Source organism: Equus przewalskii, chromosome 16, assembly GCF_037783145.1.
Source record: "Equus przewalskii isolate Varuska chromosome 16, EquPr2, whole genome shotgun sequence".
Lineage (NCBI taxonomy): Eukaryota > Metazoa > Chordata > Mammalia > Perissodactyla > Equidae > Equus > Equus przewalskii.
Window position 1 is genome coordinate 16,186,802 of NC_091846.1, and position 19,966 is coordinate 16,206,767.

At 36.4% G+C, this 19,966-nt stretch overlaps 1 protein-coding gene across 6 annotated transcripts in view; it reads right to left on the minus strand.

The window, feature by feature from the left end:
- Nucleotides 1-1,001: 1,001 nt before the first annotated feature.
- The window catches only part of TRPC4 (transient receptor potential cation channel subfamily C member 4), a 214,132-nt gene continuing 195,167 nt past the window's right edge, over nt 1,002-19,966 (minus strand). For 3 of the 6 annotated variants that reach the window (XM_008526732.2, XM_070578091.1, XM_070578090.1), the window contains 4 exons: nt 18,357-18,551; nt 6,093-6,134; nt 5,873-5,962; nt 1,002-4,410 (listed from right to left, as the gene is read on the minus strand). In XM_008526732.2, the coding sequence (XP_008524954.1) occupies nt 3,688-4,410; nt 5,873-5,962; nt 6,093-6,134; nt 18,357-18,551 (1,050 nt within the window). In that variant the 3' untranslated portion in view covers nt 1,002-3,687. Of the gene's footprint in view, nt 4,411-5,872; nt 5,963-6,092; nt 6,135-18,341; nt 18,552-19,966 lie in introns of all 6 variants that reach the window. The other 3 variants (XM_070578089.1, XM_070578088.1, XM_070578087.1) reach the window with 1 other exon arrangement.

Here is a 19,966-nt window from a genome sequence, read left to right on the forward strand (position 1 = left end):
AACATGGACTGTTTTTGCAGGTTATTTTTTAGGGGTACCATCTCAAATGTTTAAACTGGTGGCTGTCTAAACTGTAGAAAGTTTGGCTACAAACACAATGCACAACAACTAAGAAGGGAGAGATTTCAATACTTGATGTCTGCTCTTCAACAAAAACCCATGAGACTGGAGAATCATTCGCTCAACTAAATCCCAGAATTATTGAATATTAAAAGAGTGCATTTTTATACCACTGGCTACCTATATTCCTTCCACATTGGCTAGAAAATTGACTCTTCTTTGAGAATAATATGATAAGTTTATTACCCTTAACTCTTCATCAATTTCATTCTTTACATCCCAACAGTAACCCAAGAAATTTCATTGTTTGGGTTTGTGTGTTTGATTACTACTGTATGTCAGGTTGCTCTCCAGGTCAAGGCAAGAAAGTGAGTATGCTTTTGCAGTATTTTAATTGCCAGCCAGTAAATAAAATATCTAATTTAAGAAAATTTGATATACAAATATTCAACTTATGAAACAGTTACATTTTGAGGATGATCATCACTTTGAAAAATAATTCATCATTTTACAAAATAATTTACTACCATTTTTTTTACATAGCCAGTTTCCCTACTGAAGTTAATATAGATTTATTTACACAGATATTTTCAGGAATACATCTATCACAAATGGTGAGGTACATCTTTACAGCGTTCTTTCTTGTAAATGGGTTTTGCAAAGACATATCTATGATAAATGAAGTGCTGTGAAATTTAACCTAATTCCATTAAGTTAAACTGGATTTTCTAGACATTCTTCCACCCAACCCTGGTCAAAAATAAATAAATAAATACAGTTGAGCAGCAGCAAGATCAAAAGGGCATGAAACACACAAAAAACGTTATTTATGCAAATGAAAGTGTGATGTCAAACCTCTTTGGTGTTTAGGAATTTCTGTTGATAGAGATAGAAATGAAAAGAAACCCCAAATTACTCACTGAAAGACCTCAAAAACATAATCCCTTTATTTGCAATCCTGCTGTTGTTTTATGTTTCCTTATTCTTTTCTACTGTTCGTCTTCATTAATGCTACCTAGTATCCCTATGTATTTAGAATAATACCCAATTCTAGGATATCTGGTACCGACAATATCCAATACTTTGTTTAAACTCATAAATGCATCTGTCAGTGACATCTGAGGGTTGTTAGAAACCATCATTTCCAGAACACTGAAAAGCAGTGTGTTACTGGCTCCAAGAATATCTCTCTATTATCACCATGTTCACCAATAAAATATCAGCACCCTATTCCTGATATAAATAAATTACCAGGAAAAATTTCTGTTATTGTTGCATTTATTGTTGTTGGTATTATTTGAAGGAATAGAGGTAATTTGAAATTAAATTTCGGTAGCGTATGCATAATGATGATGTATATGATCTTTACTTTGGAAAGAAACACAAAGACAAAAACAGAAGGGGCAAAAGAAGAATCATTGGAAAATACTGCAAGTTTGAGAATAGGCCTACAATTTCCCTACTGCCGTATGTCTAACTTAGAACAATTGGATATTTCACTATCCTCAGGGCTTACTGAGTCCTAACATACCTGAGATAAAGATGTGCTTGAAGTAATTAGAATATTCATCAGGCTTACTGTGTTTCTGCAAACCTGTCCAGCTCATTCATTCCTAATAGCCTAGGCCAAAGCCAGATTTAGGAGGGAGCAGTACTCAGTGCCTCTGGCTTTCCTGAAAACTAAAATCTAATATTTCCAGTTGAATTCTAACATCCCATACCAAATATGCTTTTTAAAATCTTCTAACTTCTATAACATAATTGAATCTAAAGAATCTAATATATCTTTAATTTTACACATTCCTCTTGCTTTGCAAGAAGAGACACAAACTTACGGAGTTTACCAAACTCATTGTCTCTCAAAATATGGCATTTCTGAAGTGGCAATAGTAGCCCCTCTATACACACACTTCTTCGCTCGGTCTGTTGGTGTCTGAGAGGCAGTGGGGTAAAGCGGTTAAGGGCCTGGCCCTGATGGACACGGCATAGCTCCGCCACTAGCTGTGAACCTTTCCTGAGCCAGCGCTTGCCACAGTTTCCTCATCTATAAAGTGGGGATAAGAACAGTAGCTCCTTCAGAGAGTGTTTATGAGCAGTACCTATATATTAATACATGTATGGCATATAGAACAGTGGCTGATGCTGTTATTGCTGTTATTCCTTATTTTTGATGTATGGCAATCCAAAACTGGGTTTTGTAAAACTATGCAGTTTCAAGTCAATGCGAAATCATATACAATTTCTCTAGTTCATGGAAGTAATTTTTGAAGTAAAATGAATTCAGCATTTTTCTATTGATTTGAAATAAATGCTAATTGCCTGTGATGAAGAAACTTCTATTTCCATAGTGGCTTAAACAGACACAGGTTACATAATTTACACTTTACAAAGTTGCCAGTACCTTTTTTCGTATCTGGTGAAAACACTTTCCCTTTTGGGAATTTGGTGAATGAGTGTAATATAAGCTAAATTACCTTGGAAACAACAGCAGAAACAAGTAATTAAGAATGTTGACCCTGTGGAGAAAACTATGTGTCTATATCCACTGCTAAAATTAATAATGATTTTTGAGTGATTTTAATTTTAAAGAAATATATACCAGTCACTGAGGGAAAGAAGAGGAAACTTCTAGATTTTTGTACTTCTTTTGAATTGACAACAATACTGCACTGATTGAAAACAGAATTTCACTTTGCTTAGATTTGGATTGTCAGAGTGAGTTCATTTTCATCTGTATATTATGAGTAGGCAATCATCTTGCTTTGTTTAAGGTGCTTAAACTACTTTAATCTATCATTGTTCATTTCTATCACTGAGAACTTCTGCCATATTTTTGAAATTCAAGTTATTCATAAAGACTCATATTTACACTGATTAGCAGTTAAACCTGAAAAAGGTAATTGGTTTTTTTAAGCTTGAGATACAACCTTTTTTTCTGACAAAATATCATTAAAAATCATCAATCATCTAAATTAAGATCAACAGTTTTTTTTTACTTACTGAAAGGAAAACTGGGCGACCTAAAATTCCATTGAAGTATACCTGATTTTCATTTTAACAGAGAGTTTGATCATGACTTCATGAGAACCAGGCTTGCTTGCTTTAATTGTGTACTATAATTATTTACATGTTCTTGAGAAATAATTTGATATTATTTGTGTTTTAAAGCCAAACTGTAGGGCTGGGTGAAAAGTCCTTGGTAAGTAACCATCTCTAGAGACCCTAAAAAATTATGAAAAGCTCTAATATTTCAGCTACGTTGTTTTATGCATATAAAAATATCTATTGTAGGAGTCAACTACCACATGAAATAAATTGCATTTGTTTTCATTGAAAAAGATAGCTAAAAATTTCCTGTGGGTTATTGCAACAGTACAAGAATACAAGGTGCGTTTATTTATTAACAAAAAAATTGTAAAACAAATTGTGAAAGCAAAAGCAGGCTACAAAACAAAGGTTTTTGATAGCCTTTGCCTTAATTAAACTTGTTACACATTAATATGCCACAGTTAATAAATGCTATAAAGTGTACGTTAGCATTTGCTAATTCGCTTTTAAACATCTCCCCCCACCCAGACCACTACGGAAAATACGTGTATGCAGGATATACACTTCCTCCTTCAAGTATCACAATCTTGTTGTCACATAGTCCTCGTGGGTGACTGTGTCAGTGAGGTTTACGTCATAGTCTACGCTACAGTCCTCTTCCTTCCCGCGCTTCTCCTTTGGTATTATTGGGACAGTGTCTTCCACGACCACTTTCTCTGACTTGAACGGACACACTCTCTTGCCTACCTGTAAACCGAGGGTGTCTGTGTTCCTTTCTCGATGGTTTACTAATATACATTGTTCACTGAGGCCGGGGATGTTCAAGTCACTCCGTGAAGCTAAGCCTCGGGATTCCAGTTGAATATTTCTCTCCAGTGGTCCTTCAGCCTGTCGACGAGCCATCTCTTCTGAAACAGAGAAGATTTGGTTTGCATTTTGCTCAGCAGCGTTGTGTTTTGATCGTCTGTGAAATAACCCAAAGTTTTTGATATCAGTCACGAAATTCACTTTTCTCTGCTTCTCCCTAGGGGGCTCCTGCACCACCAGGGCGGAGCCATTGCTTATGTTGTGTCTTTCAGAGGCAATTGCTGCCGATCTCGGATGAATCAGGGTGGTTAAATCGAAAAGGCTGAAGTTCTTTTTCTTGTCCCTGCTGCTTCCTTCGTTATCGCTCTTTTCATCGGAGTCAGCTGAGTTGGAAGACTCCGTCGCGGCGTGAGCGGATTGCACCGTACATAGTTTACTTCCTCTTAGTAACCCCAGGACTTCGAAGCGGAAACTAGAAATGTCTTGCTTTAGTTCCTAGGTGAAGTTTAAAATGATAAAATTAGTTTTATGACTTAAATCAACATCATTTGCTTATTTCATAGATGAGTCTGACCTATTTTAAGAGCTAAGCTTCCATTCTGCTGTGGTTCCATTAAGAATTGCGTTTTCTCACCGGCACTTGTGTCATTTTGATGTCTACTAATTTCGCTGTTGGAGTTCTGGAGGAACAGGCGGATTTCCTAACTTTGATGTAAAAGGAAACGAAAAGAATTTTCTTTTCCACCACTATGTAGTCAAGTATATTGGGTTTTCGGGAGAAAAGAGTTTCAAATACTTCTTCTCTAAAATATACATCTGCTTTCCAGTCACTTCATACTCTCTCAGAGATGCATTTTTTAAAGATTTTTAATATTGTCACAGTTTTGCTGCCCAAAAGGATATTTAAAAAAATAAAGTGGAGTCTAGTCTTCCAAGAGTTGGCAGTGACTTTCAACTGTTTACTGCCTTGAAGTTGATTTTACCCAACACCTGGGTCAACCGCTAAATCCTGCCCATTGCTTCAGATCAGACAGCGTGTCTTATATTCATCCTTTTCTCATCTTTCTGGACAATGGAATTCTCAGTCCTAACCTGATGGAAGCCTTTGTGGTGGTCTCCTGCCTCCAACCTATCTCCCCAAACACCGTGAACCATTTAACTTCAAAATTTGGATTGCTGTGACTGCAAAGAACATTTTGGACCCTAGCCAACTTTCAATCTGCGCTTTGTTTTGCAGTTTCTCTCCTCTACCTAACTGACTGCTTATCTTTATTCTTTTTATCAAACCTGCTGCTTTTCTCTGTTAAAGGTCCTCTTTGGGTATTTTATTTGTTTGTTTTTGCCTATAAGATCTTATTGACTTTAATCATTCTTCAAAAATCTCTACAAACTGATGCAGAATAACAAAAGTATTTCATACACATGATATGAGCATATACATATTTCATGTATTCCACTCATCTCCCCTGATAGAATTAAAGAAAATCCTCAGGGGGAAAGACTGAGTTTATAAGTCATAGTTAAGCTCAAACCTTAAATTTCCACTACCAAAGCAGTGTAGAACACAAAAAAGGTTTTGTTGTTGTTTTCAGGGTGCTGGCACTAAATGTTTTAAGTTTAGAAATCAGACTGAAATTTCAAAAACTAAAGCTGTCTCGGTAGAGTGTTGCTGGGATCAGCAAGTCAAATGCCACTGGGCACTAGGATTTCTCTGCCTCCAAATAAGTCCCTTGACATTTCAGATTAAGTATGTTTGGAAACAATGTATTTTGAGGCGAAATTTCTCCACTTGTTTTTATTTTGATAATTCAATAGGACTTTAATTTAAAATCAGAAGACATCCGGTCTTACTGGAACACAGGGCTGTTTCCAGCTTTGATTTTAAATGTGCTGTGCCTGGTTCCACGCTCTGCAGAATCTGCCTTTCAGTGATGATGGTGAAGATGAAAATGCTTACCTTAAAGTTCTCTTCCGTCAGACCTTCTTCAGTCTTGGCATCTCTGATCATGGCAGCCACGTACCGCTTCACCAGATTCCTCATAACTTCCTGAGGCATTTTAAAACAACAGAATGGATATTCAATGCATAAATATGCTTGCTTTCTTGAGTCAGTTCTGAAGAGGAGATTGTACTTTATTTTAGTGTAAATTTCAAGATATAATACAAGAGTAACTTACTTGATATTGGTGATGTCTTCTTAAATTATCAGCAGCTCGTCTCTGAAAAGGAACGAGGACATATACTTTTTGGTTATATTGATACATTAACATTCTGGAAAATAATTCATTGTTTTTTTAGTCAAAAATTTTTTCCCCTCATTTCTCCAAAGAGAGAATTTTACTAGACAATGGATAATAGCTAAAGAGTGCTTCACGTGAATCGAAAGATAGGGAGCCAAAACAACAAAGTGCAAGGTTATAATCCTATGGCATTTAATATATAGAATTAGTTAACAATGGTGGAACTGGCATTTTTCTAATATAATGCGATGGAGAATTAGGTTATCATAGTGAATACGTACCCCAAATCAGTTGAAATGATGCTAAGAGACACAGACAGGACATATCAAATAAAAATTAAAAGAAATATCAAGTAGAAATAATTCGATAGAGTGAAAAGCTAGCATTATAACAATAGGAAGGTCTAAATGTCAACAGAGCAACATCAAGAATTTAACCACGATATGCAACACGAAATCAGGAACATTGTTAGACAATAAACTCCCCAACACTGAATTCAATCAGATGTACATTAGAGAGGGTTGCTGTTTTAATTAGATGGTTGAATTTAACAAAAAAATAAAATAAAAGATTCTGTTCAAACATAGGGTTCATTAATTTATCATTTTTTAAAATAAATGTGAATTCCGGCTCATTTTGAAGAGATCAGAATGGTTTTGGATCAGAACTAGGATTAGCACAGAGCAGTGACTTCAGAGTGCAGAATGGAGAGAGAAGATGTTTAATGATTAGAAAAAATTCCATGATAAGTTAAGTTAAATAATAAATACTAAAATTGTATATGTGCAGATTTCACAAGTATTCTAAAGATACTAGGAAAAAAGCTATTATAATCCCAATTTTATGCATATTGAATAAATATCAGTTTTGATTCTTAAGGAAGAAAACTGGCCAAAATAATCTAAAATAAAAATATTTCTGTAATAAAGGATTGAATTGGTAAATTGAGAGAAAGCAAAAAAGATAACATATCTGAAGTTTAAATAAGTCTTTTGATCTTGTTCCTTACTAAATACTTAATCATAGGCTGATGAAATGGAATTTTGAGAGTTATAACTGCATACATCTCTGTGAAATTATATTAGAAAAAAAATCAAACAATTCAAAAGAAACTCTTTCTTCTCTTTAGGAGAATAGGGGACAATGGCATTTTTGCTGACCATGAGAATGGATTTGTGTTTCATGATTATTAGTGACTGTCAGAAACAGATGAGACAATGCCTAGCTTCCCGAAAGCCACTAATGATTTGAATAGCATTCATTTTCTGCATGAATCTTAAGAAACAAATTTTCAATATGATTATGGTATTAAGACTGGTAAATTTGAAACAATACAAAATTAGAACATCTTGAAAAAAATATAGCATGGGAATTTCAGAGTGGGCCACCAGATGGAGGTATGTGACTCCTATTGAGACACAGCTCAGCTGAAATCCGTGATAAATAGCACTTCTGGAAGGAAAAAAAAACCTTTTAGATGCCCTTAAATTTACTTCAAGTGAACATAAAAACTGAAACAAGCTGTATACCGACTTTAACACGCTCACTATAAATATTGTACAGTAGATCCCTATTCTATGATTTAAGTAGATAGAAACTTTGAATTTAATATAGAATTTAGTAGACTCAATTTTTATTATTTTGGTGTCCTATAGCATTTTTCTGTTATGTTTTAGTCTTTAAAAAGCCAATAAAAAATAGTCAGTAGAGAACACCTTGAAGTCATGATTTCACTTTAAATTTCCTTAATGCAAAACTAAAACTAAGGATGACAGAATCAGAAAATTATGAGTAATAAGTGAAAATTATTGAAAGTAATAAGTGAAAAGTGATGCCTTTTAGTATTAAAAAGAGCACGAACTGCCTTTCCTTCAGCAGAACTGTACTTATATACAAATTTCAACATTTTAATAAAAATTTTTTAAAAAGCAAAATAATGTGGCAGAAACAGAACATAGAAAAAGTTCACTGTGGTAACTTTCAGGAGTTGTTCAATATCTGTAGCCCAGGTTTAAGGCTAAGATAATATAGTTAGTTGTTTTTTGCCAATTTTTTCCCACACCTACATAGTAATACTACAAAGCTATTTTTAGTCTTGTGAGATTATATCAGCTAACTAAATTTCACCATGCTAGGAAAATAAGAATGGATGAAGTTAACCGTATTCTAAATACTGAATACAAAAATGAATGGAATGAATTCACCGAGTGATAACAGCTAAATTATGCAGCTCAGATACCCCTCATGTCCACTTACTCTCTCCTTCCCTGGTTAGCACCGTGGAATTGATTCTTGTGTTATTGACCATTGATATTATGCCTAACTGTTTCTACTTTCTCACTGCCTGGGAGGCAGTGTAGTGTGGTGTCAAGAAAATGAATTTAAGATTAACATCAGGATTTGAAATTGACTGAAACTGAACAAAGAATTTATCTCTGAGACCCTGTCTCTTCCCCTGGTTTTTATTTTGCAAGGTAAAGATAAACTCACTGAGTGATTTTGAAGATTAAAGCAGCTAAGAGATTCAAGGCATCTACCATTAACTAATGTTAGTTCTCATCCTCTTTCTATTTTTTCCTTTCTGATAGCAATATGATTTAACACAGTTTTTTATAAAAAACTTATTAAGTCACAAAACTTGTGGATAGTTTGACACGTATCAGGATTACCTCTGGGGAAGTAAAAGGGTTGTACTTGGATGTAATTGTCTCTCTTTGCGTGATTTGCCTTGCATTTCCTGCTCGCAGAGAGCGTTTTCTTTAGCTGAAGAATTGGATACTTTTAGCCTAGGCAATAGAGGCTTGGAAGTAAGAAATTTGTGTTTAAGTAATAGTGTGAGGGGATGGTTCTAGTAAATATAGATAAATGTAACAAATTCTGTAGACAGTGATTGTTTTATTAAAGCTTTATTTTTTTAGAGCAACTTAAGGTTCACAGCAAAATTAAGAGGAAGGTACAGAGAATTCCCATATACCCCCTACCCTGCACATGCCTAGCTTCCCCCATTATCATTGCTCCCAACCAGAGTGGTACATTTGTTACAACTGATGAACCTACACTGACACATCATAATCACCCAAAGTTCATAGTTTACGATAATAGTTCACTCTTGGTGTTGTACATTCTATGGGATTGGACAAATATATAATGATATGTATCCATCATTATGATATCATACACAGTATTTCCAGTGTCCTACAAATGCTCTGTTCTCTGTCCACTCATCCCTCCTTTACTCCCCCATCCCTACCTCAACCTCTGGCAACCAGTGATCTTTTACTGTCTCTGTAATTTCGCCTTTTCCAGAATGTCATAGGGTTGGAATGATATAGAATGCAGCCTTTTCAGATTGGCTTCTTTCACTTAGCAATATGCATTTAAGTTTCCTCCTTGTCTTTTCATGCCTTGATAGCTTATTTATTTTTAGTGATGAATAATATTCCGTTGTCTGGATGAATCACAGTTTATTTATCATTCACCTACTGAAGGATGCCTTAGTTGCTTCCAATTTTTGGCAATTCTCAATAAAGCTGTTATAAACATACATGTGCAGTGTTTTGTGTGGACATAAGTTTTCAGCTCTTTTGGGTAAATACCCAGGAGTGCGATAACTGGATCGTATGGTAAAAGTATGTTTAGTTTTGTAAGAAACCATCAGACTGTCTTCCAAGTAGTTGTAGCATTTTGCATTCCCACCAGCTATGAATGAGAGTTCCTGTTGCTTTACATTCTTGCAAGCATTTGGTGTTGTCAGTGTTCTGGATTTTGGCCAATCTAATGAGTGAGTAGTGCTGGTCAGTCATATTTTAGGAGGTCCCAAAAGTTTTATGAACATCTGTGCATTATCTTGGATTTTTGTTATGACTTCTGTGAATTTTCCTTTGTGGGTTTCTATATCACGGCTCTTAGCTCATAGGGCCGATTTAAGATATATTTATTAAGCGACTGTGTGTTCATGGCAGTGGGATACAAGAAGCCAAAGATGAATATTTTTTTTTTGCCCTTAAGTGGCTTATAGTCTATTAGGTGAAATACCAAGAACACATATGACTACAGATGAAGGCAAAGAAAGAAGAGAGAAAACATGGGGCGTGCTATAGGAATGTTATTTGAGTACAGGGAAGGAAGAAGTAGTATTGGGCTAAGGAAAGAATCAGTAGCAGCCGTCAAACAGGGAATGCGATTTTAGATTGGACATGAAAGAATCAGAGGGTTTGGCAGGAAGAGAGCCACAGGTGTTCTAGAAGATGGGACTAGGATGAGCAAATATGTTAGTGCTAGAGGGTGAGAGACATATTATGGCAACTTATACCAGCGCAGTTACGATGTGCTCTGATAATAGGAATACATGGATTAGATCATGTAGGAAAGTTAGCATGGGTTCTTTATGTAAAATCTTAGATGACACAGTGAATTTAGTGGTTAGTAGGCACCTGGGGTTTCTGACTAGTCGAGTGACACGTGGTGAAAATTTAACTTCTGTGATAGTCATCTGTAAGCAGCATTAGGTAGGAAAGGTATGTGTGGGAGAATCACTAGATGAAGAGGTTAGTTGGGATGCTACTGCCAGAGTGTAACTGAAGGGCACAGTGAGTGTGAGCTAAAACGGTAGCAGTGTGAATGGAAAGGAAGGGACAGGGAATGCTGAGGGGGAACAGAAGCAAGCAGGCTTGGCAGTTGGTGTGGGAGCATGAAGACAAAGATGTCTAGCCTGGCTGCTGAGATGTTGGTGCTATTAAACAATAATAAAGAACTCAATTTTGGAGATACTAACAGAGGACACTGAGGTAGAAATGCCACTGTCTATTTTAAATGTTTGGGGAAGGCTAGGACAAAAGAAGAAGACTCGAGGATTATATGCATCAATGCAATGGTGGATACAGTCAAAAATCCACATTTCTCAGTATTTACAAAGGGAAACTATCACATGCAATAAAATCATTGATAAATTGTGAGTATGTCTATTAGGAATGCATAAAATGACCCTTTTTCTTTTTAAATTAGCCTTCTTAGGCTAACACTAAAATTTAATTCCCTAACTTCCTAGGATCTATTAAAGGTTAAGAAAAATCAGATGGGGTTTTAAATTTCAATAAATGACAACTGACATGTAGGCATTAAGAACAAACATACTGTTTATTAGAACCGAGGAGCTTGTCCAGTCTCATTTTTGAGGAAACCGAGGCCCACAGAGTTGAATGAGTAAAATGCCACAGTGTTCTCAGGACAGGCTGGTTCTAGAATCCCAGGCTAGAACTCACTCTTTACTCATTGCTCTTTCTCTCAAGTAGACAGTAAGAGACATCTGAACACATCTGCCCTGTATTCTCTGACTTTTCCTCTCTCTCCCAACACATCTGAATTTGAGGATCAATATCCTTACCATGCTGGATTCACATTTATTTAAATAAAAATTCACCATAAAATGCATGCTAGATGTTATGGTTGTTTCCTAGGGCTCCTATACAAAGTACCACAAACTGGGTGGCTTAAAACAATGGATATTTATTGTTTCACACTTCTGGAGGTAAGATGTCTCAAATCAAGATGTTGGCAGGGACCTGTTACCGCTGAGACTCAGGGTAGAATCCATCTTTTCCTCTTCCTAGCTTCTGGTGGTGGCTGTCAATCCTTGGTGTTTCTTAGTTTATGGCTGCATAATTCCAATCTCTGGTTCCATCTTCACGTAGTGTTCTGCCTGTGTCTCTGTGTCTTCACATGGTCATGTTTTTATAAGGATTCTACTCCAATATGACCTCATCTTAACTAATGGCATCTGCAATGACTCTATTTCCAAAGAAGTTCACATTGTGTGGTACTGGGGATTAGGGTTTCAAAATATCTTTTTTCAGGGAGACACATTCAACATATAATACATGTAGTCTTTGCAGTTAACATAATGATAATTTTTGACAGTTGGTGACATCATTGAATGTTATACAATAGAAATGCCATCAACAGTACCTAGCATGTTGGCAACCCTTTCATTGGGTAAAGATCAGCTGAGCTGAAAGGGATTTAGTATCATGAGGGAAGCATTATATCTTATAAGTATCACTAGAAATGACCAAGAACAGAATTGAGAAATTTGTGTTTATAAAAGTAACATAATAAAGACATTTCATTAAGAAAATACCTATGTGGGTAAGGGGTATTAAATCTTTTCAAGCCACTCACATGTTAACCTTTGATTGATAATCTGCAATGACCAGGTGTTCTCTATCTTTACTAAAAAATAATAAATTAGATAGAATTATAGCATGGCAGAACTAGGTTAGGAATAAGGAATTTCTCCGTGAATGAGTTCACATTTATGATGTCAGTGAGAAATTTGTGGAGTTGTGTTTTTTTAAAAAAATTAGATTGATTGTCAGTTATGTTTAAGACAGGAAAAATGGACCACATGACCAATCAAAGAACTTCCCTCCTTAATTTGGTGTCTAGGAAAAATATTTTTGAGGAAGATGTGCACTTTAAGTTGCCAGTTTTCTTTGTCAATTATATCAGAAGTCTAGCACTGTGGGCAGAATGTTCCTAGACAGAGTGGCTTTTAACATGGATGCCCAGGGCACATCTGTGTGCCACATTAGCATAACTCTCAGTTTGCAGGTTCCTCCTGACTTGTTAGGACAAGACAATGGCAGTATTTGGATCACAGAAGTAATGATAAAGGAAAAGACCAACTAGTGAGAAACCTCTGCTGTTGGGAAGTAACTGCACATTTCAGTGGAAGTGTCAGGCTGTTTTAGAGCAGGAGGGGTTTCGCAGCTCTGAAAGGAAGGACTCTGGGGAATCGGCTGTGACATTTTCTCACTCTTTATCTCTAGTTCTCTCCAGGTCCACTATGTGGAATGTCAGGTTCACTTCACGCAGCTGGCTCTCTGCAGTCAGTTGTCAGTGCCAATTTCTCTCATTTCCACTCTAGTTTTGGTCCATCACTGGTTTTAAGCCCATGAATTATGCCTTTTATTCTTTGCTTTGCTGAGTGAATCCCTTAAGCTTGCTGTGCTCTTCTCTTTTTAAAAGCAAGTAAAAAGGCAAGGGGCCGTTCCAGGATGTGATCCCTTTTTAAAAACTGTAGTTTGGCTCATTTACAGATGGATTTACATATTGTTCTCTATAAACACACTTCCTAAGCATATAAAAATAAACGACATAAAATGCTTGAATGTCGCCTTGTCAAACCAAGTATTCAGGATCTCACTCTTGAAATATCAAGAGTATCAAGCAATTCATTCCTCTACATCTCCACTTGGGAAAGAAAATTTAATTAAAAGGCCATGTCAGCAAATCTTCCAGCAGTAAATTAAGGCTTGAGAGAGATTCAAGGATGAATACTGTTGTATCTGTAATATTTGTACGTAGGCCTGCTGAAAGTCAGGAAGATTAAGGAACAGTACATTTTGATAAATTATCACTAAAAATGATGTCTGAAAGGCATGTCCTATTAGCATTTTTCCTTTAGTGATGATATGTGGTGCTAATCCAGTTACCGTTTGGGATTCTCTTACAGTGACTTAACTGCGCTTCTTTCTGCGGCAACAGGTCAAGCGTGAGTGTCCCATCTGTAGTCTCAGAGTTGAGGGATGCTAAATGACCCTAACAGAGACGGTGTTTCATGTTCTCCTCACCATGTGCTCAAGAGAAAACTAGAAAGTGGAAAATATAAAACTAAGGAAGTTAAATTCTCTTTTATATGATTTGGCCAAAAGCTCTAGTCTTTTTCAGTTCAGGATATTGACCTACTAACTTAAGCATTCCATTTATATATCTGATCAATGGCTTTAAAAATGTTTCACGTAATTAAACACTTTGGGGAAGTATTGCGTTAGTATCCTTTTACTTTAAATGATCTAGACCTCTTGAGCAACAAGTACAAGGGTTGCTTTTGTGTTAGTTTAAAAAGCTGAGTTAGATACCCAGGCTTTCTTTAATAGGAGTTTCTACTTAAAGTTACAAGCTGGAAATGCTTGTTAAAATGAAGATTCCTGATGATTTTAGTGCACACTAAAGTTTGAGAACCAGGGTATTAATACTAGGAAGAGTGCTGATAAAACGAGGTTAAGCAAAAACTTTGAGAAAAAGTAATATCAAACCCAAAAGCTGCAGTATGTTTCTTATTTTGTTCTTGTACTCTCAATAGGTTGCCCCTTTGGTGGATTTTCATGATTTCCCAGAGACAGGCGATTTCTCAATAATGGGTTTGCTACTTATGATAAAGGTCTTATTTCAATAAAGCATTTCTGCTTCATTTATGCTCGCCCCCATAAAGCATTCCAAATGAAAGGTTAATTTACCAGGAACTCCTAATCACCCATAAAAGGAAGCGCAGAGTTAAAAAAAAAAGAGTTAATGAGTTTTCAGGGCTAGTTGTATCAGTGTTACTCGGAAGCCATAAATAGCAGGATAAGACCACCAGTGATGGGCTCCTAGGGAGTGGCCAGTGTGGCAACCCCCAAGAGCACTGGCTTCAGGCTCTGCTCAACACATGAAGGGAATGAGCACCAGCATGACATTCAGGCAGCTGCTGGGTGACAAGTGTAAGTAAGTGAATCACAAGTGGGAAGGTTAGAGAAAATGCCTCAAAGAATGTATAAACCCTACCTTCTGTTTAGCCTCAGTTTTCTGCTTCAGAAATGTGGCATAAATGTAAACAAGTTGGGATGAGTGCAGAAGGTAAGCCAGCCTGTAAACAAGGGCTAAGAGCTAGCTAAAAATAGTGATAGGATCTGCAAAAGCTGTTGAGAAAAATTAAAGGAAGAATACACAAGTTGGAAGGTATTGTCGGGTGGTCAACAGACTTTTCAGGGAAACAAGAGAGGGCAACACAAAACATATTGGATTGGGAAACAAAAGACCCAGGTTTTCTTCTCAGCTCTGTCACCAAGAGACCCTGAAACACTGAGCAAGGTAAACAAATTCTCTCTTTAAGGAAATGGCTGAGCTAAATGATTTCTAAGATCTCTTTGAAGTGTAATGCAATATTGTAAGACACGCCTTACTTATACAAAATGATTGTGATTGGTACCTCAATGTCACCTCTTAATTAATGAATGTGTGTATCTCTTTGTCTTCATAGGTCTACGCAATGTACTATCAGGAGGATCAACCGAAGTGAAATGAATTCACAACAAAATCAATTACTTTTTGACATTTTTTTCTCTTTTAACTCCTTTATTAATATTAAAAAATTCTTACTTTTCATTGATCTTATATTTTTCTTTACAAATAATACTAATAGTATAACAAATAATTCAGATATTTATTTCCTTCTGAAACATAAATGTATAAAACTCAACTAAGAGTGTGCAAACCAAAATATTATATGCCTCTCATTCTGGAAATGTAGTCCAGATAGAGACTAAATTTAGAGCATTGAGTTTGATTAGGCTAGTGCTGCCCAGAGTCTTAGCCTCTTGGAAAAGAGGCAGGATTGAGAGTGGGAAGAGCATGGAGAAGAGGGACACGACTCACAACACTTGTTTAGTTTGTCGTAAATTCCCCAAGCACCAAAATGTCCATTATCAAAGGTTAGTAAAATTTACAAGGCTAAGAGACGGCATGGTTTGACGACACAGTTGATTGTGAATTATCTTACTGTACATCAGCTTGGAGCAAAATATTCAGATTTAGAGATAAAGACATAAAAGGAAATTTGGTTTTTTGGAGACCAGTAGTATATATATATAAAGCTCTTTAACTTACACTCTTTACCCTCTCCCTCTGAAAGATGTGAATCACTACTTGAATAGGAAAGCCCAAGTGAATGTTGAGTTCCTCTTTTATCTAAGAAATGATGGTAACATATTCCTGACAATGTGTCAACAGTGGGAGGATTCTGGGGAGTCTGGGGGGAGAGTTGGAAGTCACGTTCTTAGAGTGGTTCTCCATTATCTTGGTGGCCGAACAGATGGATCTCTTAAAATATTAGAGCAGGGCCCCATATCTTGTTACAAGTTTTGTGGCATTTTAAAACCCAAGATTCCCTCTCCTATTGCCTAAAACTAAAATATTAAGACAAATTTATTTTCTGTGTGGACTTTAGTTTTGGGCCCAGAAACTCTTTTTAAGTCAAAATACTACTATGAGAGACAGCATAATAAGATAGTATTATTCGCTAATATCTTTTCAGAAATTGATTAAATTTCCTATGAATTTAAGAATAAGATGGGGAAAAGGACAAGTATATTTTGATGTGGAAAGGAGTAAGCCAGAATTTGACTTCTCTGAAATCTTTCCTTGTTTATCTTAAGGAAAACATTATTTCCTGTACTATTCTCATAGTATCTTGTATATGACTGTATTGTAATGTTAAATACATTAAATAAGATATATTTTAGTAATATGTTCTCACAGCTGTATCTTACATATTGTAAATGATACCCTCAACGATGGAAACCATGCCTTTTGTACCTCCTCACATCCCCTAATTTCTAGCTCAGTTACTGGCATGTGGAACATATACCATAATTGCTCATTAAATCTAAATCATTACATTTATTTCACAATCATATTTTTTTTAATAATATGAACTTAATTTTTAACAGAAAAATCAAACATTTGGAGTAAAATGATTTCACTCTATAGGGTCAATGATAAAGCCTATAAATTAGCACGAGGATTGCAGGGTAAGACATCACAATTTGACTTTCCTTTCTAAGATCAGATATATGCCCAAACTTGAGTCCTCCAAGTTCACAGGGTAATAGTTTATGGGAAAGAATCTAACTGCCTCTCCTAACCAGCTCCCTGTCTGCCATACTGTCTTGCCAGTTAATTTCTCTTTAGAATTAGAGCTGTTACTGAGATGACAGGAAAATCAGTGCCACTTCCAGTGGAGAAAGCCCCATTTGATGCAGATGACAATGCCTGGTGGGAGATGAAGTTAGGGCATAACTAGCAGTCATAAAATATGTTAAATAAAATTAAAAACAAATCAAAATTTTTCCTTAAATAGCTATTATTACTAGGTGATTCTAATATAAAAACATATTAGAACACTTCCAAAGCAATTTCTCTGAGAAAGTCAAAGGAACTAATGAATATTAGGGTATTAATTCCCAAAACATCACTGTGAGAACTTAGAAAATTAGGAAATTAAGTGAGAAAGAAATGAAGAATGACTTGTCCCATGTCAGTGGTTTGCCTGGAACAAAGTCCTAAGCCCATGTATTTTATGCTGGAATTGCTTAAACTCTTGCTTTCTAATATGAAAGAAATTCCCAAAGGAAGTATAATCTTCCAGTATGACGGGAACATGACTCTGAGCAGTTATAATATTTTTTTTAAAACACAATTTCTGGGGCCGGCCCGAGGCCGAGTGGTTAAGTCCATGCACTCAACTTCCGGGGCCCAGGGTTTCGCCGGGTCAGATCCTGGGCGCGGACGTGGAACCACTCATCAAGCCACGCTGAGGCAGCGTCCCACACAACACAGCCAGAGGCACTCACAACTAGAATATACAACTATGTACTGGGGGGCTTTGGGGAGAAGGGGAAGGGGAATGGGAAGGGGAAGAAAAAAAAACAGAAAAAAAGAAGATTGGCAACAGATGTTAGCTCAGGTGCCAATCTTTAAAAAAAAAAAAAAACACCACCACAACTTCTTGGCATTTAATATGCTTAAGAGTAGAAGCAAAATGTTAAGCAGTTAAACATATTCTGAATTCACTGTGCTTGAATATGGCACAGCATTTTCAAGTTATAATAGTCATTCAATCATTTAATTGAGAAATTTTTATCAAGCATGATATCTGTGCAGGGGCTTATCTTAGGCACTGAGAATATGAGGTGAGCAAAACAGACCCTTCCCTTACAATCCAGAGAGAAACAGACAATGAATAAGTAACGCCATCAATAACCTGAGTTACAATTCCGAAAAGAACTAGAAATTAAGGTATGAAGAGAGAATGTGCTGGTTCCCCAAGCCTTGACTGGTGAGTCGGGAGAGGCTCGGGTAAAATGTGATTATTAAACTATTAAAATAACAGTTGACTGCCCTCAACGCAGGAAATGGGTTTGTGAAAAAGTCATAGTTACTCAGACAGTGTCTTAGACATGGGAGATGTGCAATAAACATTCATGAAATGCAAACAGTAAGAACAAAAACGTTGAAGTTCCAAAAATATTCAATAAAGAATACAAATATATTCAAATACACAATTGAAAAAAAAAGAGTAATACTAACATGCTGTGTTCTTACCCCAATTGTTCCAAAACTTTCTGGTTTTCTTCTCATCTTTTTCTTGCACAGATGTGTCCATATCCACTTGATCAGGTACCAGAGAGACTTGGGGCTCGGGATGACATTGAAGGGAGTAGGCAGGGTACCTCCTTCTTCAAAGTAACTCATCCAAAGCTTTGTTCGAGCAAATTTCCATTCTATATCTGCATGGTCCTGAACAGGAGAATATGACAACTGCTGACAGGTTTCTTAATTAACATGGTGAGATAAACCTCACAAAGAGCCTGTAACCTGACTCTGAGTGGCTTTTAGAATACTAATTAAATTGCTTACAAAAACACCACTGATTCCCGGAGATAGTCATCTAAACATTTCTGATGATAGCTTATCCTGGTAAGGAGTCACAGCTCCCCTGTCACTTTTCATCCTTCCCTCTTCCGTGAAACAGACATCTAAAATGATTCTATGTTAAGGAGACTATAGTGATTAGTTATGACTTGAAGATGAATCTTCATTTCCTGCACTGTAGGCTTACATTAGCTCAGACGCATTAGATTCTGGCCACAAACAGTGCTTTCTGTTTTACCCAAGGCCTTGAACACCTACCTAGGTGGATGCCACCTTCATGGATGCTCATGGCCTAGCCTTCTGGTTTTTCCAGGAAAAGGCCTACTTGATATGTTTCCATGTGAATAATTTTTGCCTACCTTAAGGCAACAGGCATAAACTCAGAGAGAAGTTCCTCTAACAAATGTAGAAAAGGGCCTCTGACACAGCATTGAACCTTGACATAACCTTGGTCAAGTGGCACCAGATGGGAATATGGCTAGTGGTTGTCTGCAAGCCTCAGAATATCCCCCTCATCATGTATTAATCATTCCACTTTATTAATCTCCTGAAAAAACTGAGGAACTTTTATGGCAATTAGATATAGGGCAGCCGGTCTCCTCTTAAATTAGCCACAAATCTGATTTAAGCAGAAAATCTGGGAAGTAGGAGGTGGTAGAAACTAAACATACATGCATTTTAAGAATTCAAAGCAGTTCATTTTAACCCAATAATATTATAAGAAAGGAGCTCAGATTTTAGAGTAGAAGAATAACTGTAGACTATGCTTTATTCTAATATGCCTACATTGCTATGTGCTAATGAATGCATTTGATATATATACATTTCTACTCTGAACAATATCGATTTTAATCTAGACACAGGACAGATTGTGCTTTCCAAAGGAATCACCATATCTAGAAAATGCATGGTCTTCATTGTTGCTTAGCAAATGTTTGATTGGATGGATTGATCGATAGATGGAAGCACAGAAGCTACAGGTTCCCTCCCCTTTTCTCTCCTCTTCCTCTTCTTCTCTCTCCCTCCATCTTCCCTCTCTTTTTTTCTAAACAAACATACGGATTCTGCATTGATGAAGAAAAGTATATATGGTTTGCTGTAGTCATGGAGAATGCGACTCAGCAGAATTGTCTCAAGGTTAATAAAAAGGCAGTCACTTAGAGAAAATGTCGGCCTGTGAGTAGCTTCAGCTCCTTCTGATTCTTTGATTCTCAATGAGTCACAAATTAAGGATTACCCTGACCTCATTATGTTCTCTTACTACTATCACAAAGCAGACT